Source organism: Salvelinus alpinus, chromosome 13, assembly GCF_045679555.1.
Source record: "Salvelinus alpinus chromosome 13, SLU_Salpinus.1, whole genome shotgun sequence".
Classification (NCBI taxonomy): domain Eukaryota; kingdom Metazoa; phylum Chordata; class Actinopteri; order Salmoniformes; family Salmonidae; genus Salvelinus; species Salvelinus alpinus.
In genome coordinates, this window is record NC_092098.1 from 55,915,925 (window position 1) to 55,943,091 (window position 27,167).

The window sequence follows — 27,167 nt, forward strand, 5'->3', positions numbered from 1 at the left end:
CACGTTCGAGAGTTTTGGAGAGAAAAGAAAGAAGGGATACTGGTCTGTAGTTGTTGACATCGGAGGGATCGAGTGTAGGTTTTTTCAGCAGGGGTGCAACTCTCGCTCTCTTGAAGACGGAAGGGACGTAGCCAGCGGTCAAGGATGAGTTGATGAGCGAGGTGAGGTAAGGGAGAAGGTCTCCGGAAATGGTCTGGAGAAGAGAGGAGGGGATAGGGTCAAGCGGGCAGGTTGTTGGGCGGCCGGCCGTCACAAGACGCGAGATTTCATCTGGAGAGAGAGGGGAGAAAGAGGTCAGAGCACAGGGTAGGGCAGTGTGAGCAGAACCAGCGGTGTCGTTTGACTTAGCAAACGAGGATCGGATGTCGTCGACCTTCTTTTCAAAATGGTTGACGAAGTCATCTGCAGAGAGGGAGGAGGGGGGAGGAGGGGGAGGAGGATTCAGGAGGGAGGAGAAGGTGGCAAAGAGCTTCCTAGGGTTAGAGGCAGATGCTTGGAATTTAGAGTGGTAGAAAGTGGCTTTAGCAGCAGAGACAGAAGAGGAAAATGTAGAGAGGAGGGAGTGAAAGGATGCCAGGTCCGCAGGGAGGCGAGTTTTCCTCCATTTCCGCTCGGCTGCCCGGAGCCCTGTTCTGTGAGCTCGCAATGAGTCGTCGAGCCACGGAGCAGGAGGGGAGGACCGAGCCGGCCTGGAGGATAGGGGACATAGAGAGTCAAAGGATGCAGAAAGGGAGGAGAGGAGGGTTGAGGAGGCAGAATCAGGAGATAGGTTGGAGAAGGTTTGAGCAGAGGGAAGAGATGATAGGATGGAAGAGGAGAGAGTAGCGGGGGAGAGAGAGCGAAGGTTGGGACGGCGCGATACCATCCGAGTAGGGGCAGTGTGGGAAGTGATGGATGAGAGCGAGAGGGAAAAGGATACAAGGTAGTGGTCGGAGACTTGGAGGGGAGTTGCAATGAGGTTAGTGGAAGAACAGCATCTAGTAAAGATGAGGTCAAGCGTATTGCCTGCCTTGTGAGTAGGGGGGGAAGGTGAGAGGGTGAGGTCAAAAGAGGAGAGGAGTGGAAAGAAGGAGGCAGAGAGGAATGAGTCAAAGGTAGACGTGGGGAGGTTAAAGTCACCCAGAACTGTGAGAGGTGAGCCGTCCTCAGGAAAGGAGCTTATCAGGGCATCAAGCTCATTGATGAACTCTCCAAGGGAACCTGGAGGGCGATAAATGATAAGGATGTTAAGCTTGAAAGGGCTGGTAACTGTGACAGCATGGAATTCAAAGGAGGCGATAGACAGATGGGTAAGGGGAGAAAGGGAGAAAGACCACTTGGGAGAGATGAGGATCCCGGTGCCGCCACCCCGCTGACCAGAAGCTCTCGGGGTGTGCGAGAACACGTGGGCAGACGAGGAGAGAGCAGTAGGAGTAGCAGTGTTATCTGTGGTGATCCATGTTTCCGTCAGTGCCAAGAAGTCGAGGGACTGGAGGGAAGCATAGGCTGAGATGAACTCTGCCTTGTTGGCCGCAGATCGGCAGTTCCAGAGGCTGCCGGAGACCTGGGACTCCACGTGGGTGGTGCGCGCTGGGACCACCAGGTTAGGGTGGCCGCGGCCACGCGGTGTGAAGCGTTTGTATGGTCTGTGCAGAGAGGAGAGAACAGGGATAGACAGACACATAGTTGACAGGCTACAGAAGAGGCTACGCTAATGCAAAGGAGATTGGAATGACAATTGAACTACACGTCTCGAATGTTCAGAAAGTTAAGCTTGCGTTGCAGAAATCTTCTTGACCAAAATTATTAAAATGATACAGTACTGCGGAAGTGGGCTAGCTAGCAGTGGCTGCGTTGTTGACTTTGTTTGAGAGTGTCGCTGGCTAGGTAACCTCGGTAGCTAGCTATGTAACCTCGGTAACTGGCTCGTTAATTAGTATAAACTACACAATTGTCTTAGATACAAGGACAGCAAAGACAACTATGTAGCTAGCTAACACTACACTAATCAATCGTTCCGTTGATCCGTTGAATGTAATAGTTTCTACAGTGTTGCTATTCGGTGGCTAGCTGGCTAGCGAGCAGTGTTGACTACGTTACGTTACGTTAAAAGGACGAAAAATAGCTGGCTAGCTAACCGAATTAGTCTAAACTACGCAGTTATCTTAGAAACAAAGACAGCAAAGACAACTATGTAGCTAGCTAACACTACACTAATCGAGTCGTTCCGTTGAATGTAATAGTTACTACAGTGTTGCTGTTCGGTGGCTAGCTGGCTAGGTAGCAGTGTTGACTACGTTACGTTAAAAGTTACGTTAAAAGAACGAAGAATAGCTGGCTAGCTACGCAATTATCTTTGATACAAAGACGGCTAAGTAGCTAGCTAAGATTAAACAAATCAAACCGTTGTACTGTAATGAAATGAAATGAGAATGTGAAAATGTGATACTACCTGAGGAGCGAAGCGGAATGCGACCGGTTTCCACTCTAGCTTCTGTCTACAGTTGTAAACTGTAGACATGAAACGTGTTTGTTGTAAACTGTAGACATGAAACGTGTTCGTTGTAAACGGTTGACACAAAACGTGTTCGTTGTAAACTGTAGACATGAAACGTGTTTGTTGTAAACGGTTGACACAAAACGTGTTCGTTGTAAACTGTAGACATGAAACGTGTTTGTTGTAAACTGTAGACATGAAACGTGTTCGTTGTAAACGGTAGACACAAAACGTGTTCGTTGTAAACTGTAGACACAAAACGTGTTCGTTGTAAACTGTAGACATGAAACGTCTTCATTGTAAATTGTTGTGTATAAAACCTGTCAGTTGTATGGTTTGTGTATAAAACCTGTCAGTTGTATGGTTTGTGTATAAAACCTGTCAGTTGTATGGTTTGTGTACTCACATGGACCAGACGTCCACCTTGGGTCCGTACTTCTTGCGGGACAGTAGTTCTGGAGCAGCGTAGGCTGGACTCCCGCACTGCGTACTGAACGGGTCTGAATAACCCAGGATCCCTGCACAGTTACTGAGACCAAAATCTACAGGGGAGGAGACAGGTTCTGAATGTCATTGAGGTTTTTTTGAAAGAGGGAGAGATAGTAACAACATAAAGACATAACTAGTTAGAAAGAGAGGAGGGTGTGTGTCACCCCCCCCCCCCCCCCCCCCCCACACACACACACACACACCCTCCTCCCTGTCCCGACATCCTTTCAAAAACAAAACAAGGACATTTCTAAGCGACCCCAAACTTTTGAACAGTTGTGTAGATTATCTGTTAATAATGATCCGTTTGGTTTTATAATATATATTATCTGTTATTGATGAGCCGTTTGGTTTTATAATGTATATTATCTGTTATTAATGAGCTGTTTGGTTTTATAATATATATTATCTGTTATTGATGAGCCGTTTGGTTTTATAATGTATATTATCTTTTATTAATGATCCGTTTGGTTTTATAATATATATTATCTGTTATTAATGAGCTGTTTGGTTTTATAATGTATATTATCTGTTAATAATGTATATTATCTGTTAATAATGAGCTGTTTGGTTTTATAATATATATTATCTGTTATTAATGAGCTGTTTGGTTTTATAATGTATATTATAAACTGGCTGTTTTGAGCCCTGAATGCTGATTGGCTGACAGCCATGGTATATCACACAGTATACCATGGGTATGACAAAACATACATGTTTACTGCTGTAATTATGTGGGTAACCAGTTTATAACAGCAATAATGCACGGCGAAGGGTTGTGTCCAGGCACTCCGCGTTTTGTCGTGCTAAGAACAGCCCTTAGCCGCGGTATATTGGCCATATACCACACCCCATCAGACCTTATTGGTTAAATATACCACACCCCCTCTGGCCTTATTGGTTAAATATACCACACCCCCTCTGGCCTTATTGGTTAAATACAGTTAAATATATGCGTTATAATGTACACTCCTCTACGTATTTATTTGGACAGCGAAGCTAAAACGTTTAATTTGGCTCTATACTTTTTACCTTTATTTAGCTAGGCAAGTCATCTCAGTGCAAGAGGCGTCACTACAGTCCCTGGTTCGAATCCAGGCTGAATCACATCTGGTCATGATTGGAATTCCCATAAAGCGGCGCACAATTGGCCCAACGTCGTCCGGATTTGGCCCGGGGGGGTAGGACGTTGAGAATGAGTTCTTAACTGGTTTGCCTAGTTAAATAAAGGTTACATTTAAAAAAAAAAATGTATTAAATAAAAAAAATACATATGTGTTTTACCGTTGAGGAATGAAAGCATGTAGATCCCCCATCTGAAGGTGTCATAACACTACTGTATTAAAGTAGTCAAAAGTTCAGGATTTGGTCCCCTGTTCCTAACATGCAGTGATTACATGAAGCTTGTGACTCTACAAACTTGTTGGAGGCGTTTGCAGTTTGTTTTAGATTTTGTTGTAACCAATAAACATGAACGGTAAATAATGTGTTGTGTAACTGGAGGCACCAGAGGTTCTGTCTGACCCAGCTACTGGGGGCACCAGAGGTTCTGTCTGACCCAGCTACTGGAGGCACCAGAGGTTCTGTCTGACCCAGCTACTGGGGGGACGAGAGGTTCTGACTGACCCAGCTACTGGAGGCACCAGAGGTTCTGTCTGACCCAGCTACTGGGGGGACGAGAGGTTCTGACTGACCCAGCTACTGGGGGCACCAGAGGTTCTGTCTGACCCAGCTACTGGAGGCACCAGAGGTTCTGTCTGACCCAGCTACTGGGGGCACCAGAGGTTCTGTCTGACCCAGCTACTGGGGGCACCAGAGGTTCTGTCTGACCCAGCTACTGGGGGCACCAGAGGTTCTGTCTGACCCAGCTACTGGAGGCACCAGAGGTTCTGTCTGACCCAGCTACTGGGGGCACCAGAGGTTCTGTCTGACCCAGCTACTGGGGGCTCCAGAGGTTCTGTCTGACCCAGCTACTGGGGGCACCAGAGGTTCTGTCTGACCCAGCTACTGGGGGCACCAGAGGTTCTGTCTGACCCAGCTACTGGAGGCACCAGAGGTTCTGTCTGACCCAGCTACTGGGGGCACCAGAGGTTCTGTCTGACCCAGCTACTGGAGGCACCAGAGGTTCTGTCTGACCCAGCTACTGGGGGCACCAGAGGTTCTGTCTGACCCAGCTACTGGGGGAACCAGAGGTTCTGTCTGACCCAGCTACTGGGGGCACCAGAGGTTCTGTCTGACCCAGCTACTGGAGGCACCAGAGGTTCTGTCTGACCCAGCTACTGGGGGCACCAGAGGTTCTGTCTGACCCAGCTACTGGGGGCACCAGAGGTTCTGTCTGACCCAGCTACTGGGGGCACCAGATGTTCTGTCTGACCCAGCTACTGGGGGCACCAGAGGTTCTGTCTGACCCAGCTACTGGGGGCACCAGAGGTTCTGTCTGACCCAGCTACTGGGGGCACCAGAGGTTCTGTCTGACCCAGCTACTGGAGGCACCAGAGGTTCTGTCTGACCCAGCTACTGGAGGCACCAGAGGTTCTGTCTGACCCAGCTACTGGAGGCACCAGAGGTTCTGTCTGACCCAGCTACTGGGGGCACCAGAGGTTCTGTCTGACCCAGCTACTGGGGGGAACCAGAGGTTCTGTCTGACCCAGCTACTGGAGGCACCAGAGGTTCTGTCTGACCCAGCTACTGGGGGCACCAGAGGTTCTGTCTGACCCAGCTACTGGAGGCACCAGAGGTTCTGTCTGACCCAGCTACTGGAGGTACCAGAGGTTCTGTCTGACCCAGCTACTGGGGGGAACCAGAGGTTCTGTCTGACCCAGCTACTGGAGGCACCAGAGGTTCTGTCTGACCCAGCTACTGGGGGAACCAGAGGTTCTGTCTGACCCAGCTACTGGGGGCACCAGAGGTTCTGTCTGACCCAGCTACTGGGGGCACCAGAGGTTCTGTCTGACCCAGCTACTGGGGGCACCAGAGGTTCTGTCTGACCCAGCTACTGGATGCACCAGAGGTTCTGTCTGACCCAGCTACTGGAGGTACCAGAGGTTCTGTCTCACCCAGCTACTGGGGGCACCAGAGGTTCTGTCTGACCCAGCTACTGGGGGCACCAGAGGTTCTGTCTGACCCAGCTACTGGATGCACCAGAGGTTCTGTCTGACCCAGCTACTGGGGGCACCAGAGGTTCTGTCTGACCCAGCTACTGGGGGCACCAGATGTTCTGTCTGACCCAGCTACTGGGGGGACGAGAGGTTCTGACTGACCCAGCTACTGGGGGCACCAGAGAGACAGGGTTGGTTAACACAGAGAGACAGGGTTGGTTAACACAGAGAGACAGGGTTGGGTCATTAAACAGAGAGACAGGGTTGGTTAACACAGAGAGACAGGGTTGGGTCATTAAACAGAGAGACAGGGTTGGTTAACACAGAGAGACAGGGTTGGGTCAGTAAACAGAGAGACAGGGTTGGTTAACACAGAGAGACATGGTTGGTTAACACAGAGAGACAGGGTTGGTTAACACAGAGAGACAGGGTTGGTTAACACAGAGAGACAGGGTTGGGTCAGTAAACAGAGAGACAGGGTTGGTTAACACAGAGAGACAGGGTTGGTTAACACAGAGAGAGAGGGTTGGTTAACACATATAGACAGGGCTGGTTAACACAGAGAGAGAGTTGGTTAACACAGAGAGACAGGGTTGGTTAACACAGAGAGACAGGGTTGGGTCAGTAAACAGAGACACAGGGTTGGTTAACACAGAGACAGGGTTGGGTCAGTAAACAGAGAGACAGGGTTGGTTAACACAGAGAGACAGGGTTGGTTAACACAGAGAGACAGGGTTGGGTCAGTAAACAGAGAGACAGGGTTGGTTAACACAGAGACAGGGTTGGGTCAGTAAACAGAGAGACAGGTTGGTTAACACAGAGAGACAGGGTTGGGTCAGTAAACAGTTGTACCTATGAGCTTGATGTGTTCCTGTTCATCCAAGAGCAGGTTTTCAATTTTCAGGTCCCTGTGAGACAGACACATAGAGGTCAACACAGAACACAACAAATAGGACCACCTTATTACCACAGTCACCACACACTCTACATTAGAGTAGTCTTATCTCTCAGACTGTCCTCCCTACATTAGAGTAGTCTTATCACTCAGACTGTCCTCCCTACATTAGAGTAGTCTTATCACCCAGACTGTCCTCCCTACATTAGAGTAGTCTTATCACTCAGACTGTCCTCCCTACATTAGAGTAGTCTTATCCCTCAGACTGTCCTCCCTACATTAGAGTAGTCTTATCACTCAGACTGTCCTCCCTACATTAGAGTCGTCTTATCACTCAGACTGTCCTCCCTACATTAGAGTAGTCTTATCACTCAGACTGTCCTCCCTACATTAGAGTAGTCTTATCACCCAGACTGTCCTCCCTACATTAGAGTAGTCTTATCCCTCAGACTGTCCTCCCTACATTAGAGTAGTCTTATCACTCAGACTGTCCTCCCTACATTAGAGTCGTCTTATCACTCAGACTGTCCTCCCTACATTAGAGTAGTCTTATCACTCAGACTGTCCTCCCTACATTAGAGTAGTCTTATCACTCAGACTGTCCTCCCTACATTAGAGTAGTCTTATCTCTCAGACTGTCCTCTCTACATTAGAGTAGTCTTATCACTCAGACTGTCCTCCCTACATTAGAGTAGTCTTATCACTCAGACTGTCCTCCCTACATTAGAGTAGTATTATCCCTCAGACTGTCCTCCCTACATTAGAGTAGTCTTATCACCCAGACTGTCCTCCCTACATTAGAGTAGTCTTATCCCTCAGACTGTCCTCCCTACATTAGAGTAGTCTTATCACTCAGACTGTCCTCCCTACATTAGAGTAGTCTTATCACTCAGACTGTCCTCCCTACATTAGAGTAGTCTTATCCCTCAGACTGTCCTCCCTACATTAGAGTCGTCTTATCCCTCAGACTGTCCTCCCTACATTAGAGTAGTCTTATCACTCAGACTGTCCTCCCTACATTAGAGTAGTCTTATCCCTCAGACTGTCCTCCCTACATTAGAGTAGTCTTATCCCTCAGACTGTCCTCCCTACATTAGAGTAGTCTTATCACTCAGACTGTCCTCCCTACATTAGAGTAGTCTTATCACTCAGACTGTCCTCCCTACATTAGAGTAGTCTTATCACTCAGACTGTCCTCTCTACATTAGAGTAGTCTTATCCCTCAGACTGTCCTCCCTACATTAGAGTAGTCTTATCACTCAGACTGTCCTCCCTACATTAGTGTGGTCTTATCTCTCAGACTGTCCTCCCTACATTAGAGTAGTCTTATCCCTCAGACTGTCCTCCCTACATTAGAGTAGTCTTATCACTCAGACTGTCCTCCCTACATTAGAGTAGTCTTATCACTCAGACTGTCCTCCCTACATTAGATTAGTCTTATCACTCAGACTGTCCTCCCTACATTAGAGTAGTCTTATCACTCAGACTGTCCTCCCTACATTAGAGTAGTCTTATCACTCAGACTGTCCTCCCTACATTAGAGTAGTCTTATCCCTCAGACTGTCCTCCCTACATTAGAGTAGTCTTATCCCTCAGACTGTCCTCCCTACATTAGAGTAGTCTTATCACTCAGACTGTCCTCCCTACATTAGAGTAGTCTTATCACTCAGACTGTCCTCCCTACATTAGAGTAGTCTTATCACTCAGACTGTCCTCTCTACATTAGAGTAGTCTTATCCCTCAGACTGTCCTCCCTACATTAGAGTAGTCTTATCACTCAGACTGTCCTCCCTACATTAGTGTGGTCTTATCTCTCAGACTGTCCTCCCTACATTAGAGTAGTCTTATCCCTTAGACTGTCCTCCCTACATTAGAGTAGTCTTATCACTCAGACTGTCCTCCCTACATTAGAGTAGTCTTATCACTCAGACTGTCCTCCCTACATTAGAGTAGTCTTATCACTCAGACTGTCCTCCCTACATTAGAGTAGTCTTATCACTCAGACTGTCCTCCCTACATTAGAGTAGTCTTATCACTCAGACTGTCCTCCCTACATTAGAGTAGTCTTATCACTCAGACTGTCCTCCCTACATTAGAGTAGTCTTATCCCTCAGACTGTCCTCCCTACATTAGAGTAGTCTTATCTCTCAGACTGTCCTCCCTACATTAGAGTAGTCTTATCACTCAGACTGTCCTCCCTACATTAGAGTAGTCTTATCACTCAGACTGTCCTCCCTACATTAGAGTAGTCTTATCACTCAGACTGTCCTCCCTACATTAGAGTAGTCTTATCCCTCAGACTGTCCTCCCTACATTAGAGTAGTCTTATCACTCAGACTGTCCTCCCTACATTAGAGTAGTCTTATCACTCAGACTGTCCTCCCTACATTAGAGTAGTCTTATCACTCAGACTGTCCTCCCTACATTAGAGTAGTCTTATCACTCAGACTGTCCTCCCTACATTAGAGTAGTCTTATCACTCAGACTGTCCTCCCTACATTAGAGTAGTCTTATCACTCAGACTGTCCTCCCTACATTAGAGTAGTCTTATCACTCAGACTGTCCTCCCTACATTAGAGTAGTCTTATCACTCAGACTGTCCTCCCTACATTAGAGTAGTCTTATCCCTCAGACTGTCCTCCCTACATTAGAGTAGTCTTATCACTCAGACTGTCCTCCCTACATTAGAGTAGTCTTATCCCTCAGACTGTCCTCCCTACATTAGAGTAGTCTTATCACTCAGACTGTCCTCCCTACATTAGAGTAGTCTTATCACTCAGACTGTCCTCCCTACATTAGAGTAGTCTTATCACTCAGACTGTCCTCTCTACATTAGAGTAGTCTTATCCCTCAGACTGTCCTCCCTACATTAGAGTAGTCTTATCACTCAGACTGTCCTCCCTACATTAGTGTGGTCTTATCTCTCAGACTGTCCTCCCTACATTAGAGTAGTCTTATCCCTCAGACTGTCCTCCCTACATTAGAGTAGTCTTATCACTCAGACTGTCCTCCCTACATTAGAGTAGTCTTATCACTCAGACTGTCCTCCCTACATTAGAGTAGTCTTATCACTCAGACTGTCCTCCCTACATTAGAGTAGTCTTATCACTCAGACTGTCCTCCCTACATTAGAGTAGTCTTATCACTCAGACTGTCCTCCCTACATTAGAGTAGTCTTATCACTCAGACTGTCCTCCCTACATTAGAGTAGTCTTATCCCTCAGACTGTCCTCCCTACATTAGAGTAGTCTTATCTCTCAGACTGTCCTCCCTACATTAGAGTAGTCTTATCACTCAGACTGTCCTCCCTACATTAGAGTAGTCTTATCACTCAGACTGTCCTCCCTACATTAGAGTAGTCTTATCCCTCAGACTGTCCTCCCTACATTAGAGTAGTCTTATCACTCAGACTGTCCTCCCTACATTAGAGTAGTCTTATCACTCAGACTGTCCTCCCTACATTAGAGTAGTCTTATCACTCAGACTGTCCTCCCTACATTAGAGTAGTCTTATCACTCAGACTGTCCTCCCTACATTAGAGTAGTCTTATCACTCAGACTGTCCTCCCTACATTAGAGTAGTCTTATCACTCAGACTGTCCTCCCTACATTAGAGTAGTCTTATCACTCAGACTGTCCTCCCTACATTAGAGTAGTCTTATCACTCAGACTGTCCTCCCTACATTAGAGTAGTCTTATCACTCAGACTGTCCTCCCTACATTAGAGTAGTCTTATCACTCAGACTGTCCTCCCTACATTAGAGTAGTCTTATCCCTCAGACTGTCCTCCCTACATTAGAGTAGTCTTATCTCTCAGACTGTCCTCCCTACATTAGAGTAGTCTTATCACTCAGACTGTCCTCCCTACATTAGAGTAGTCTTATCACCCAGACTGTCCTCCCTACATTAGAGTAGTCTTATCACTCAGACTGTCCTCCCTACATTAGAGTAGTCTTATCCCTCAGACTGTCCTCCCTACATTAGAGTAGTCTTATCACTCAGACTGTCCTCCCTACATTAGAGTCGTCTTATCACTCAGACTGTCCTCCCTACATTAGAGTAGTCTTATCACTCAGACTGTCCTCCCTACATTAGAGTAGTCTTATCAACCAGACTGTCCTCCCTACATTAGAGTAGTCTTATCCCTCAGACTGTCCTCCCTACATTAGAGTAGTCTTATCACTCAGACTGTCCTCCCTACATTAGAGTCGTCTTATCACTCAGACTGTCCTCCCTACATTAGAGTAGTCTTATCACTCAGACTGTCCTCCCTACATTAGAGTAGTCTTATCTCTCAGACTGTCCTCTCTACATTAGAGTAGTCTTATCACTCAGACTGTCCTCCCTACATTAGAGTAGTCTTATCACTCAGACTGTCCTCCCTACATTAGAGTAGTCTTATCCCTCAGACTGTCCTCCCTACATTAGAGTAGTCTTATCACCCAGACTGTCCTCCCTACATTAGAGTAGTCTTATCCCTCAGACTGTCCTCCCTACATTAGAGTAGTCTTATCACTCAGACTGTCCTCCCTACATTAGAGTAGTCTTATCACTCAGACTGTCCTCCCTACATTAGAGTAGTCTTATCCCTCAGACTGTCCTCCCTACATTAGAGTCGTCTTATCCCTCAGACTGTCCTCCCTACATTAGAGTAGTCTTATCACTCAGACTGTCCTCCCTACATTAGAGTAGTCTTATCCCTCAGACTGTCCTCCCTACATTAGAGTAGTCTTATCCCTCAGACTGTCCTCCCTACATTAGAGTAGTCTTATCACTCAGACTGTCCTCCCTACATTAGAGTAGTCTTATCACTCAGACTGTCCTCCCTACATTAGAGTAGTCTTATCACTCAGACTGTCCTCTCTACATTAGAGTAGTCTTATCCCTCAGACTGTCCTCCCTACATTAGAGTAGTCTTATCACTCAGACTGTCCTCCCTACATTAGTGTGGTCTTATCTCTCAGACTGTCCTCCCTACATTAGAGTAGTCTTATCCCTCAGACTGTCCTCCCTACATTAGAGTAGTCTTATCACTCAGACTGTCCTCCCTACATTAGAGTAGTCTTATCACTCAGACTGTCCTCCCTACATTAGATTAGTCTTATCACTCAGACTGTCCTCCCTACATTAGAGTAGTCTTATCACTCAGACTGTCCTCCCTACATTAGAGTAGTCTTATCACTCAGACTGTCCTCCCTACATTAGAGTAGTCTTATCCCTCAGACTGTCCTCCCTACATTAGAGTAGTCTTATCCCTCAGACTGTCCTCCCTACATTAGAGTAGTCTTATCACTCAGACTGTCCTCCCTACATTAGAGTAGTCTTATCACTCAGACTGTCCTCCCTACATTAGAGTAGTCTTATCACTCAGACTGTCCTCTCTACATTAGAGTAGTCTTATCCCTCAGACTGTCCTCCCTACATTAGAGTAGTCTTATCACTCAGACTGTCCTCCCTACATTAGTGTGGTCTTATCTCTCAGACTGTCCTCCCTACATTAGAGTAGTCTTATCCCTCAGACTGTCCTCCCTACATTAGAGTAGTCTTATCACTCAGACTGTCCTCCCTACATTAGAGTAGTCTTATCACTCAGACTGTCCTCCCTACATTAGAGTAGTCTTATCACTCAGACTGTCCTCCCTACATTAGAGTAGTCTTATCACTCAGACTGTCCTCCCTACATTAGAGTAGTCTTATCACTCAGACTGTCCTCCCTACATTAGAGTAGTCTTATCACTCAGACTGTCCTCCCTACATTAGAGTAGTCTTATCCCTCAGACTGTCCTCCCTACATTAGAGTAGTCTTATCTCTCAGACTGTCCTCCCTACATTAGAGTAGTCTTATCACTCAGACTGTCCTCCCTACATTAGAGTAGTCTTATCACTCAGACTGTCCTCCCTACATTAGAGTAGTCTTATCACTCAGACTGTCCTCCCTACATTAGAGTAGTCTTATCCCTCAGACTGTCCTCCCTACATTAGAGTAGTCTTATCACTCAGACTGTCCTCCCTACATTAGAGTAGTCTTATCACTCAGACTGTCCTCCCTACATTAGAGTAGTCTTATCACTCAGACTGTCCTCCCTACATTAGAGTAGTCTTATCACTCAGACTGTCCTCCCTACATTAGAGTAGTCTTATCACTCAGACTGTCCTCCCTACATTAGAGTAGTCTTATCACTCAGACTGTCCTCCCTACATTAGAGTAGTCTTATCACTCAGACTGTCCTCCCTACATTAGAGTAGTCTTATCACTCAGACTGTCCTCCCTACATTAGAGTAGTCTTATCCCTCAGACTGTCCTCCCTACATTAGAGTAGTCTTATCACTCAGACTGTCCTCCCTACATTAGAGTAGTCTTATCCCTCAGACTGTCCTCCCTACATTAGAGTAGTCTTATCACTCAGACTGTCCTCCCTACATTAGAGTAGTCTTATCACTCAGACTGTCCTCCCTACATTAGAGTAGTCTTATCACTCAGACTGTCCTCTCTACATTAGAGTAGTCTTATCCCTCAGACTGTCCTCCCTACATTAGAGTAGTCTTATCACTCAGACTGTCCTCCCTACATTAGTGTGGTCTTATCTCTCAGACTGTCCTCCCTACATTAGAGTAGTCTTATCCCTCAGACTGTCCTCCCTACATTAGAGTAGTCTTATCACTCAGACTGTCCTCCCTACATTAGAGTAGTCTTATCACTCAGACTGTCCTCCCTACATTAGAGTAGTCTTATCACTCAGACTGTCCTCCCTACATTAGAGTAGTCTTATCACTCAGACTGTCCTCCCTACATTAGAGTAGTCTTATCACTCAGACTGTCCTCCCTACATTAGAGTAGTCTTATCACTCAGACTGTCCTCCCTACATTAGAGTAGTCTTATCCCTCAGACTGTCCTCCCTACATTAGAGTAGTCTTATCTCTCAGACTGTCCTCCCTACATTAGAGTAGTCTTATCACTCAGACTGTCCTCCCTACATTAGAGTAGTCTTATCACTCAGACTGTCCTCCCTACATTAGAGTAGTCTTATCCCTCAGACTGTCCTCCCTACATTAGAGTAGTCTTATCACTCAGACTGTCCTCCCTACATTAGAGTAGTCTTATCACTCAGACTGTCCTCCCTACATTAGAGTAGTCTTATCACTCAGACTGTCCTCCCTACATTAGAGTAGTCTTATCACTCAGACTGTCCTCCCTACATTAGAGTAGTCTTATCACTCAGACTGTCCTCCCTACATTAGAGTAGTCTTATCACTCAGACTGTCCTCCCTACATTAGAGTAGTCTTATCACTCAGACTGTCCTCCCTACATTAGAGTAGTCTTATCACTCAGACTGTCCTCCCTACATTAGAGTAGTCTTATCACTCAGACTGTCCTCCCTACATTAGAGTAGTCTTATCACTCAGACTGTCCTCCCTACATTAGAGTAGTCTTATCCCTCAGACTGTCCTCCCTACATTAGAGTAGTCTTATCTCTCAGACTGTCCTCCCTACATTAGAGTAGTCTTATCACTCAGACTGTCCTCCCTACATTAGAGTAGTCTTATCACTCAGACTGTCCTCCCTACATTAGAGTAGTCTTATCACTCAGACTGTCCTCCCTACATTAGAGTAGTCTTATCCCTCAGACTGTCCTCCCTACATTAGAGTAGTCTTATCACTCAGACTGTCCTCCCTACATTAGAGTAGTCTTATCACTCAGACTGTCCTCCCTATATTAGAGTCGTCTTATCACTCAGACTGTCCTCCCTACATTAGAGTCGTCTTATCACCCAGACTGTCCTCCCTACATTAGAGTAGTCTTATCACTCAGACTGTCCTCCCTACATTAGAGTAGTCTTATCACTCAGACTGTCCTCCCTACATTAGAGTAGTCTTATCACTCAGACTGTCCTCCCTACATTAGAGTAGTCTTATCACTCAGACTGTCCTCCCTACATTAGAGTAGTCTTATCACTCAGACTGTCCTCCCTACATTAGAGTAGTCTTATCACTCAGACTGTCCTCCCTACATTAGAGTAGTCTTATCACTCAGACTGTCCTCCCTACATTAGAGTAGTCTTATCACCCAGACTGTCCTCCCTACATTAGAGTAGTCTTATCACCCAGACTGTCCTCCCTACATTAGAGTAGTCTTATCACCCAGACTGTCCTCTCTACATTAGAGTAGTCTTATCACTCAGACTGTCCTCCCTACATTAGAGTAGTCTTATCACTCAGACTGTCCTCCCTACATTAGAGTAGTCTTATCACCCAGACTGTCCTCCCTACATTAGAGTAGTCTTATCACCCAGACTGTCCTCCCTACATTAGAGTAGTCTTATCACCCAGACTGTCCTCTCTACATTAGAGTAGTCTTATCACCCAGACTGTCCTCCCTACATTAGAGTAGTCTTATCACCCAGACTGTCCTCCCTACATTAGAGTAGTATTATCACTCAGACTGTCCTCCCTACATTAGAGTAGTATTATCACTCAGACTGTCCTCCCTACATTAGAGTAGTCTTATCACTCAGACTGTCCTCCCTACATTAGAGTCGTCTTATCACTCAGACTGTCCTCCCTACATTAGAGTAGTCTTATCACTCAGACTGTCCTCCCTACATTAGAGTAGTCTTATCCCTCAGACTGTCCTCCCTACATTAGAGTAGTCTTATCACTCAGACTGTCCTCCCTACATTAGAGTAGTCTTATCACTCAGACTGTCCTCCCTACATTAGAGTAGTCTTATCACTCAGACTGTCCTCCCTACATTAGAGTAGTCTTATCACTCAGACTGTCCTCCCTACATTAGAGTAGTCTTATCACTCAGACTGTCCTCCCTACATTAGAGTAGTCTTATCACTCAGACTGTCCTCCCTACATTAGAGTAGTCTTATCACTCAGACTGTCCTCCCTACATTAGAGTAGTCTTATCACTCAGACTGTCCTCCCTACATTAGAGTAGTCTTATCACTCAGACTGTCCTCCCTACATTAGAGTAGTCTTATCACTCAGACTGTCCTCCCTACATTAGAGTAGTCTTATCCCTCAGACTGTCCTCCCTACATTAGAGTAGTCTTATCTCTCAGACTGTCCTCCCTACATTAGAGTAGTCTTATCACTCAGACTGTCCTCCCTACATTAGAGTAGTCTTATCACTCAGACTGTCCTCCCTACATTAGAGTAGTCTTATCACTCAGACTGTCCTCCCTACATTAGAGTAGTCTTATCCCTCAGACTGTCCTCCCTACATTAGAGTAGTCTTATCACTCAGACTGTCCTCCCTACATTAGAGTAGTCTTATCACTCAGACTGTCCTCCCTATATTAGAGTCGTCTTATCACTCAGACTGTCCTCCCTACATTAGAGTCGTCTTATCACCCAGACTGTCCTCCCTACATTAGAGTAGTCTTATCACTCAGACTGTCCTCCCTACATTAGAGTAGTCTTATCACTCAGACTGTCCTCCCTACATTAGAGTAGTCTTATCACTCAGACTGTCCTCCCTACATTAGAGTAGTCTTATCACTCAGACTGTCCTCCCTACATTAGAGTAGTCTTATCACTCAGACTGTCCTCCCTACATTAGAGTAGTCTTATCACTCAGACTGTCCTCCCTACATTAGAGTAGTCTTATCACTCAGACTGTCCTCCCTACATTAGAGTAGTCTTATCACCCAGACTGTCCTCCCTACATTAGAGTAGTCTTATCACCCAGACTGTCCTCCCTACATTAGAGTAGTCTTATCACCCAGACTGTCCTCTCTACATTAGAGTAGTCTTATCACTCAGACTGTCCTCCCTACATTAGAGTAGTCTTATCACTCAGACTGTCCTCCCTACATTAGAGTAGTCTTATCACCCAGACTGTCCTCCCTACATTAGAGTAGTCTTATCACCCAGACTGTCCTCCCTACATTAGAGTAGTCTTATCACCCAGACTGTCCTCTCTACATTAGAGTAGTCTTATCACCCAGACTGTCCTCCCTACATTAGAGTAGTCTTATCACCCAGACTGTCCTCCCTACATTAGAGTAGTATTATCACTCAGACTGTCCTCCCTACATTAGAGTAGTATTATCACTCAGACTGTCCTCCCTACATTAGAGTAGTCTTATCACTCAGACTGTCCTCCCTACATTAGAGTCGTCTTATCACTCAGACTGTCCTCCCTACATTAGAGTAGTCTTATCACTCAGACTGTCCTCCCTACATTAGAGTAGTATTATCACTCAGACTGTCCTCCCTACATTAGAGTAGTCTTATCACTCAGACTGTCCTCCCTACATTAGAGTAGTCTTATCACTCAGACTGTCCTCCCTACATTAGAGTAGTCTTATCACCCAGACTGTCCTCCCTACATTAGAGTAGTCTTATCACTCAGACTGTCCTCCCTACATTAGAGTAGTCTTATCACTCAGACTGTCCTCCCTACATTAGAGTAGTCTTATCACCCAGACTGTCCTCCCTACATTAGAGTAGTCTTATCACTCAGACTGTCCTCCCTACATTAGAGTAGTCTTATCCCTCAGACTGTCCTCCCTACATTAGAGTAGTCTTATCACTCAGACTGTCCTCCCTACATTAGAGTAGTCTTATCACTCAGACTGTCCTCCCTACATTAGAGTAGTCTTATCACTCAGACTGTCCTCCCTACATTAGAGTAGTCTTATCACCCAGACTGTCCTCCCTACATTAGAGTAGTCTTATCACTCAGACTGTCCTCCCTACATTAGAGTAGTCTTATCACTCAGACTGTCCTCCCTACATTAGAGTAGTCTTATCACCCAGACTGTCCTCCCTACATTAGAGTAGTCTTATCACTCAGACTGTCCTCCCTACATTAGAGTAGTCTTATCCCTCAGACTGTCCTCCCTACATTAGAGTAGTCTTATCACTCAGACTGTCCTCCCTACATTAGAGTAGTCTTATCCCTCAGACTGTCCTCCCTACATTAGAGTAGTCTTATCACTCAGACTGTCCTCCCTACATTAGAGTAGTCTTATCACTCAGACTGTCCTCCCTACATTAGAGTAGTCTTATCACTCAGACTGTCCTCCCTACATTAGAGTAGTCTTATCACTCAGACTGTCCTCCCTACATTAGAGTAGTCTTATCACTCAGACTGTCCTCCCTACATTAGAGTCGTCTTATCCCTCAGACTGTCCTCCCTACATTAGAGTCGTCTTATCCCTCAGACTGTCCTCCCTACATTAGAGTAGTCTTATCACTCAGACTGTCCTCCCTACATTAGAGTAGTCTTATCACTCAGACTGTCCTCCCTACATTAGAGTCGTCTTATCCCTCAGACTGTCCTCCCTACATTAGAGTCGTCTTATCCCTCAGACTGTCCTCCCTACATTAGAGTAGTCTTATCACTCAGACTGTGTGTGTGTGTGTGTGTGTGTGTGTGTGTGTGTGTGTGTGTGTGTGTGTGTGTGTGTGTGTGTGTGTGTGTGTGTCCCTCTCACCTGTGCACCACTCCGGCTCTGTGTAGATGTTCCACAGCCATCACCAGCTGACGTACGTATTTCTGCGTCTCTCTCTCGTCCAGCTTCTTCTTATCGTAGATCCGGTTCATGAGGTTTCCTCCAGGACATAACTCCATCACCAGGTAATAACTGATGATAACAGATAGACTCCATCACCAAGTAATAACTGATGATAACAGGACACAACTCCATCACCAGGTAATAACTGATGGTAACAGATCGACTCCATCACCAAGTAATAACTGATGATAACAGGACACAACTCCATCACCAGGTAATAACTGATGGTAACAGATAGACTCCATCACCAAGTAATAACTGATAATAACAGGACACAACTCCATCACCAGGTAATAACTGATGATAACAGGACACAACTCCATCACCAGGTAATAACTGATGGTAACAGATAGACTCCATCACCAAGTAATAACTGATGATAACAGGACACAACTCCATCACCAGGTAATAACTGATGATAACAGGACACAACTCCATCACCAGGTAATAACTGATAATAACAGGACACAACTCCATCACCAGGTAATAACTGATGATAACAGGACACAACTCCATCACCAGGTAATAACTGATGATAACAGGACACAACTCCATCACCCGGTAATAACGGATGATAACAGGACACAACTCCATCACCAGGTAGTAACTGATGATAACAGATGACAAGACACAACTCCATCACCAGGTAATAACTGATGATAACAGGACACAACTCCATCACCAGGTAATAACTGATGATAACAGATGACAGGACACAACTCCATCACCAGGTAATAACTGATGATAACAGGACACAACTCCATCACCAGGTAATAACTGATGATAACAGATGACAGGACACAACTCCATCACCAGGTAGTAACTGATGAAAATAGATGACAAGACACAACTCCATCACCAGGTAATAACTGATTATAACAGATGACAGGACACAAATCCATCACCAGGTAATAACTGATGATAACAGATGACAGGACACAACTCCATCACCAGGTAGTAACTGATGAAAATAGATGACAAGACACAACTCCATCACCAGGTAATAACTGATGATAACAGATAGACTCCATCACCAAGTAATAACTGATGATAACAGATAGACTCCATCACCAAGTAATAACTGATGATAACAGGACCCAACTCCATCACCAAGTAATAACTGATGATAACAGGACCCAACTCCATCACCAGGTAATAACTGATGATAACAGGACACAAGTCCATCACCAGGTAATAACTGATAATAACAGGACACAACTCCATCACCAGGTAATAACTGATGATAACAGATGACAGGACATAACTCCATCACCAGGTAATAACTGATGATAACAGATGACAGGACACAACTCCATCACCAGGTAATAACTGATGATAACAGATGACAGGACATAACTCCATCACCAGGTAATAACTGATGATAACAGATGACAGGACACAACTCCATCACCAGGTAGTAACTGATGAAAATAGATGACAAGACACAACTCCATCACCAGGTAATAACTGATGATAACAGGACACAACTCCATCACCAGGTAGTAACTGATGATAACAGGACAGGACACAACTCCATCACCAGGTAATAACTGATGATAACAGGACACAACTCCATCACCAGGTAAAAACTGTTGATAACAGATGACAGGACACAACTCCATCACCAGGTAATAACTGATGATAACAGATAGACTCCATCACCAAGTAATAACTGATGATAACAGGACCCAACTCCATCACCAAGTAATAACTGATGATAACAGGACCCAACTCCATCACCAGGTAATAACTGATGATAACAGGACACAACTCCATCACCAGGTAATAACTGATAATAACAGGACACAACTCCATCACCAGGTAATAACTGATGATAACAGATGACAAGACACAACTCCATCACCAGGTAATAACTGATGATAACAGGACACAACTCCATCACCAGGTAGTAACTGATGATAACAGATGACAGGACACAACTCCATCACCAGGTAATAACTGATGATAACAGGACACAACTCCATCACCAGGTAAAAACTGTTGATAACAGATGACAGGACACAACTCCATCACCAGGTAATAACTGATGATAACAGATGACAGGACACAACTCCATCACCAGGTAGTAACTGATGATAACAGATGACAGGACACAAATCCATCACCAGGTAGTAACTGATGATAACAGATGGCAGGACACAACTCCATCACCCGGTAATAACTGATGATAACAGGACACAACTCCATCACCAGGTAGTAACTGATGATAACAGATGGCAGGACACAACTCCATCACCCGGTAATAACTGATGATAACAGGACACAACTCCATCACCAGGTAATAACTGATGATAACAGATGACAGGACACAACTCCATCACCAGGTAATAACAGATGATAACAGGACACAACTCCATCACCAGGTAATAACTGATGATAACAGGACACAACTCCATCACCAGGTAATAACTGATGATAACAGGACACAACTCCATCACCAGGTAATAACTGATGATAACAGGACACAACTCCATCACCAGGTAGTAACTGATGATAACAGATGACAAGACACAACTCCATTACCAGGTAATAACTGATGATAACAGATGACAGGGCACAACTCCATCACCAGGTAATAACTGATGATAACAGGACACAACTCCATCACCAGGTAATAACTGATGATAACAGGACACAACTCCATCACCAGGTAATAACTGATGATAACAGGACACAACTCCATCACCAGGTAATAACTGATGATAACAGGACACAACTCCATCACCAGGTAATAACTGATGATAACAGATGACAGGACATAACTCCATCACCAGGTAATAACTGATGATAACAGATGACAGGACACAACTCCATCACCAGGTAATAACTGATGATAACAGATGACAGTACACAACTCCATCACCAGGTAGTAACTGATGATAACATATGACAGGACACAACTCCATCACCAGGTAATAACTGATGATAACAGATGACAGGACACAACTCCATCACCAGGTAATAACTGATGATAACAGATGACAGGACACAACTCCATCACCAGGTAGTAACTGATGATAACATATGACAGGACACAACTCCATCACCAGGTAATAACTGATGATAGTATAGTACCTGTTCTCAGTCCCCAGTATGTCCAGTAGTCTATAGTATAGTATAGTATAGTACCTGTTCTCAGTCCCCAGTATGTCCAGTAGTCTATAGTATAGTATAGTACCTGTTCTCAGTCCCCAGTATGTCCAGTAGTCTATAGTATAGTATAGTACCTGTTCTCAGTCCCCAGTATAGTATAGTACCTGTTCTCAGTCCCCAGTATAGTATAGTATAGTATAGTACCTGTTCTCAGTCTCCAGTATAGTATAGTATAGTATAGTATAGTATAGTATAGTATAGTACCTGTTCTCAGTCTCCAGTATAGTATAGTATAGTACCTGTTCTCAGTCTCCAGTATAGTATAGTATAGTATAGTATAGTATAGTACCTGTTCTCAGTCTCCAGTATAGTATAGTATAGTATAGTATAGTATAGTATAGTACCTGTTCTCAGTCTCCAGTATGTCCAGCAACTGGGTGATGTTGGGGTGTCTGATCATCTGTTGGATTTGACCTTCTCTACGGAGGTTCTTAGTCACGTAAGAGTCCTTCTTCGCCTTCCTCTTATCGATCACCTTTACCGCGACCTGGGAGAGGGAGGAGGTGGAGGGAGGACCAGAGAGAGAAAAAACACACAAATCAGTCTACACTGGCTGCATTTCAAACTCATAAAAGACACACTCTCCTCCACTTACCCTCGCCTCTTGCCCTTGGGGGGGAATCCCAGCGGCCATATTTGTCGTCGGTCCAAATGATTAGCCAAGCAAGGGAAGTTAGCAACGCAAGCTCCTCAGCCCTCGTTTTTTAATGGAGTTTGGGAGTGTACAATTATGTTCACTTCGGAACCTGAAACGCCCCATAATTCAATTCAAAATGATTGTCCATCCGCTAAGAAAAGTCAGCCAAAACTTGAACCCTCAACATCAATATGGAGAAGTCAACATACAAGTGGAAGTAAAAACCAATGTAAATAAGTTAGAAATTGTGCAACGAATGCACATGAAGGCACAAACACGTCTCGTTAAAGTAAACATGTTTTTGTTTTGTTATCTTTTGGAAATTGCAGAAATAAAACATTTTCCTTCTTCAGAAGTTGCAGCTAGGCAGGCTAACATTAGTTAGCTAATTAATATGCTAGCTATTATACAATAGGCGTAGATTAAATATATCATTATTAATATAAGTAGACATACAATCATAGTTGACTGTAGAGCATATAAAAGTACCCACAAGCTACAGGTGGCTGAAAACACAATCGTCGCGGGACGAACAAGTGAAGGATATCTGGGCAAAGGCGGTCCATTTCAAATGAATTCCTTCCTGCCTCGCCCCTTGCCCTGCAAGTGTATACTCGTCAGATGTCATGATACGTCATCAGAAGTGTCCACTTAATTTGAGGGCTGAGGGGATCAGGTGTCTTTTAAGTGTTTGGACTGCACCCTATATATGATAGACACAGAGCAGCCTGACCTCTCCGCTCTCTGGGACAGCCTGATCTCTCCGCTCTCTGAGACAGCCTGACCTCTCCTCTCTCTGAGACAGCCTGACCTCTCCTCTCTCTGAGACAGCCTGACCTCTCCTCTCTCTGAGACAGCCTGACCTCTCCTCTCTCTGAGACAGCCTGACCTCTCCTCTCTCTCGGACAGCCTGACCTCTCCTCTCTCTGAGACAGCCTGACCTCTCCTCTCTCTGAGACAGCCTGACCTCTCCGCTCTCTGAGACAGCCTGACCTCTCCTCTCTCTGAGACAGCCTGACCTCTCCTCTCTCTGAGACAGCCTGACCTCTCCTCTCTCTGAGACAGCCTGACCTCTCCTCTCTCTGAGACAGCCTGACCTCTCCACTCTCTGAGACAGCCTGACCTCTCCTCTCTCTGAGACAGCCTGACCTCTCCTCTCTCTGAGACAGCCTGACCTCTCCTCTCTCTGAGACAGCCTGACCTCTCCGCTCTCTGAGACAGCCTGACCTCTCCTCTCTCTGGGACAGCCTGACCTCTCCTCTCTCTGAGACAGCCTGACCTCTCCTCTCTCTGAGACAGCCTGACCTCTCCTCTCTCTGAGAAAGCCTGACCTCTCCTCTCTCTGAGACAGCCTGACCTCTCCTCTCTCAGACAGCCTGACCTCTCCTCTCTCTGAGACAGCCTGACCTCTCCTCTCTCTGGGACAGCCTGACCTCTCTGCTCTCTGAGACAGCCTGACCTCTCCTCTCTCTGAGACAGCCTGACCTCACCGCTCTCTGAGACAGCCTGACCTCTCCTCTCTCTGAGACAGCCTGACCTCTCCTCTCTCTGGGACAGCCTGACCTCTACTCTCTCTGAGACAGCCTGACCTCTCCTCTCTCTGGGACAGCCTGACGTCTCCTCTCTCTGAGACAGCCTGACCTCTCCTCTCTCTGAGACAGCCTGACCTCTCCTCTCTCTGAGACAGCCTGACCTCTCCGCTCTCTGAGACAGCCTGACCCCTCCGCTCTCTGAGACAGCCTGACCTCTCCTCTCTCTGAGACAGCCTGACCTCTCCTCTCTCTGGGACAGCCTGACCTCTACTCTCTCTGAGACAGCCTGACCTCTCCTCTCTCTGAGACAGCCTGACCTCTCCGCTCTCTGAGACAGCCTGACCTCTACTCTCTCTGAGACAGCCTGACCTCTCCGCTCTCTGAGACAGCCTGACCTCTCCGCTCTCTGAGACAGCCTGACCTCTCCGCTCTCTGGGACAGCCTGACCTCTCCTCTCTCTGAGACAGCCTGACCTCTCCTCTCTCTGGGACAGCCTGACCTCTCCTCTCTCTGAGACAGCCTGACCTCTCCTCTCTCTGGGACAGCCTGACGTCTCCTCTCTCTGAGACAGCCTGACCTCTCCTCTCTCTGAGACAGCCTGACCTCTCCTCTCTCTGAGACAGCCTGACCTCTCCGCTCTCTGAGACAGCCTGACCCCTCCGCTCTCTGAGACAGCCTGACCTCTCCTCTCTCTGAGACAGCCTGACCTCTCCTCTCTCTGGGACAGCCTGACCTCTACTCTCTCTGAGACAGCCTGACCTCTCCTCTCTCTGAGACAGCCTGACCTCTCCGCTCTCTGAGACAGCCTGACCTCTACTCTCTCTGAGACAGCCTGACCTCTCCGCTCTCTGAGACAGCCTGACCTCTCCGCTCTCTGAGACAGCCTGACCTCTCCGCTCTCTGGGACAGCCTGACCTCTCCTCTCTCTGAGACAGCCTGACCTCTCCTCTCTCTGGGACAGCCTGACCTCTCCTCTCTCTGAGACAGCCTGACCTCTCCTCTCTCTGAGACAGCCTGACCTCTCCGCTCTCTGAGACAGCCTGACCTCTCCTCTCTCTGAGACAGCCTGACCTCTCCGCTCTCTGAGACACTACTCCCTGTATATAGTAACCTGTCCTGGTCTGTCTCCATACCCTCCTGTATATAGTATATAGTAACCTGTCCTGGTCTGTCTCCATACCCTCCTGTATATAGTATATAGTAACCTGTCCTGGTCTGTCTCCATCCCCTTCTGTATATAGTAACCTGTCCTGGTCTGTCTCCATTCCCTGTATATAGTAACCTGTCCTGGTCTGTCTCCATCCCCTCCTGTATATAGTAACCTGTCCTGGTCTGTCTCCATCCCCTCCTGTATATAGTAACCTGTCCTGGTCTGTCTCCATCCCCTCCTGTATATAGTAACCTGTCCTGGTCTGTCTCCATCCCCTCCTGTATATAGTAACCTGTCCTGGTCTGTCTCCATCCCCTCCTGTATATAGTAACCTGTCCTGGTCTGTCTCCACTCCCCCTGTATATAGTAACCTGTCCTGGTCTGTCTCCATCCCCTCCTGTATATAGTAACCTGTCCTGGTCTGTCTCCACTCCCTCCTGTATATAGTAACCTGTCCTGGTCTGTCTCCATCCCCTCCTGTATATAGTAACCTGTCCTGGTCTGTCTCCACTCCCTCCTGTATATAGTAACCTGTCCTGGTCTGTCTCCACTCCCTGTATATAGTAACCTGTCCTGGTCTGTCTCCACTCCCTGTATATAGTAACCTGTCCTGGTCTGTCTCCATCCCCTCCTGTATATAGTAACCTGTCCTGGTCTGTCTCCATCCCCTCCTGTATTTAGTAACCTGTCCTGGTCTGTCTCCACTCCCTGTATTTAGTAACCTGTCCTGGTCTGTCTCCATCCCCTCCTGCATATAGTAACCTGTCCTGGTCTGTCTCCACACCCTCCTGTATATAGTAACCTGTCCTGGTCTGTCTCTACTCCCTGTATATAGTAACCTGTCCTGGTCTGTCTCTACTCCCTGTATATAGTAACCTGTCCTGGTCTGTCTCCATCCCCTCCTGTATATAGTAACCTGTCCTGGTCTGTCTCCACTCCCTCCTGTATATAGTAACCTGTCCTGGTCTGTCTCCATCCCCTCCTGTATATAGTAACCTGTCCTGGTCTGTCTCCACTCCCACCTGTATATAGTAACCTGTCCTGGTCTGTCTCCACTCCCTCCTGTATATAGTAACCTGTCCTGGTCTGTCTCCACTCCCTCCTGTATATAGTAACCTGTCCTGGTCTGTCTCCACTCCCTGTATTTAGTAACCTGTCCTGGTCTGTCTCCACTCCCTGTATATAGTACCTGTCCTGGTTTGTCTCCACTCCCTGTATTTAGTAACCTGTCCTGGTCTGTCTCCACTCCCTGTATATAGTAACCTGTCCTGGTCTGTCTCCACTCCCTGTATATAGTAACCTGTCCTGGTCTGTCTCCACTCCCTCCTGTCTCTATTCTCCCCCTATTCTCTATTCTCTCCCCTCCTCTATTCACCCCCCTCAACTCTATTCTGCCCCCTCAACTCTATTCACTCCCCTCCTCTATTCTCCCCCTTCCTCAATTCTCCCCCCTCCTCTATTCTCCCCCCTCCTCTATTCTCCCCCTCCTAGCACCCTCCCCTCTATTCTCCCCCCTCCTCTATTCTCCCCCTCCTAGCACCCTCCCCTCTATTCTCCCCCCTCCTCTATTCTCCCCCTCCTAGCACCCTCCCCTCTATTCTCCCCCCTCCTCTATTCTCCCCCCTCCTAGCACAGCCCCCTCCTCTATTCTCCCCCCTCCTCTATTCTCCCCCCTCCTCTATTCTCCCCCTCCTAGCACCCTCCCCTCTATTCTCCCCCCTCTTCTCTATTCTCCTCCCTCCTCTATTCTCCCCCTCCTAGCACAGCCCCCTCCTCTATTCTCCCCCCTCTTCTCTATTCTCCCCCCCCCTCTATTCACCCCCCTCCTAGCACAGCCCCCTCCTCTATTCCTACCCCCCCTCTATTCACCCCCCTCCTAGCACAGCCCCCTCCTCTATTCTCCCCCTCCTCTATTCTCCCCCTCTTCTCTATTCTCCCCCCCCCTCTATTCACCCCCCCTCCTAGCACAGCCCCCTCCTCTATTCCTACCCCCCCTCTATTCACCCCCCTCCTAGCACACCCCCCTCCTCTATTCTCCCCCCTCCTCTATTCTCCCTCCTCCTAGCACAGCCCCCTCCTCTATTCACCCTCCTCCTCTATTCTCCCCCTCCTCTATTCTCCCCCCTCCTCTATTCTCCCCCTCCTAGCACAGCCCCCTCCTCTATTCTCCCCCCTCCTCTATT

General features: G+C 46.6%; 1 protein-coding gene across 1 annotated transcript in view; it reads right to left on the reverse strand.

Moving 5' to 3' along the window:
- Nucleotides 1-27,167, reverse strand: part of LOC139537958 (hormonally up-regulated neu tumor-associated kinase homolog A-like) — a 56,907-nt gene that overhangs the window by 17,404 nt on the left and 12,336 nt on the right. Inside the window, exons 2-5 of the mRNA XM_071339873.1 lie at nt 22,010-22,152; nt 18,411-18,560; nt 6,916-6,971; nt 2,883-3,018 (exon numbers count right to left, since the gene is read on the reverse strand). Of these exons, the coding sequence (XP_071195974.1) occupies nt 2,883-3,018; nt 6,916-6,971; nt 18,411-18,560; nt 22,010-22,152 (485 nt within the window). The remainder of the gene's footprint in view (nt 1-2,882; nt 3,019-6,915; nt 6,972-18,410; nt 18,561-22,009; nt 22,153-27,167) is intronic.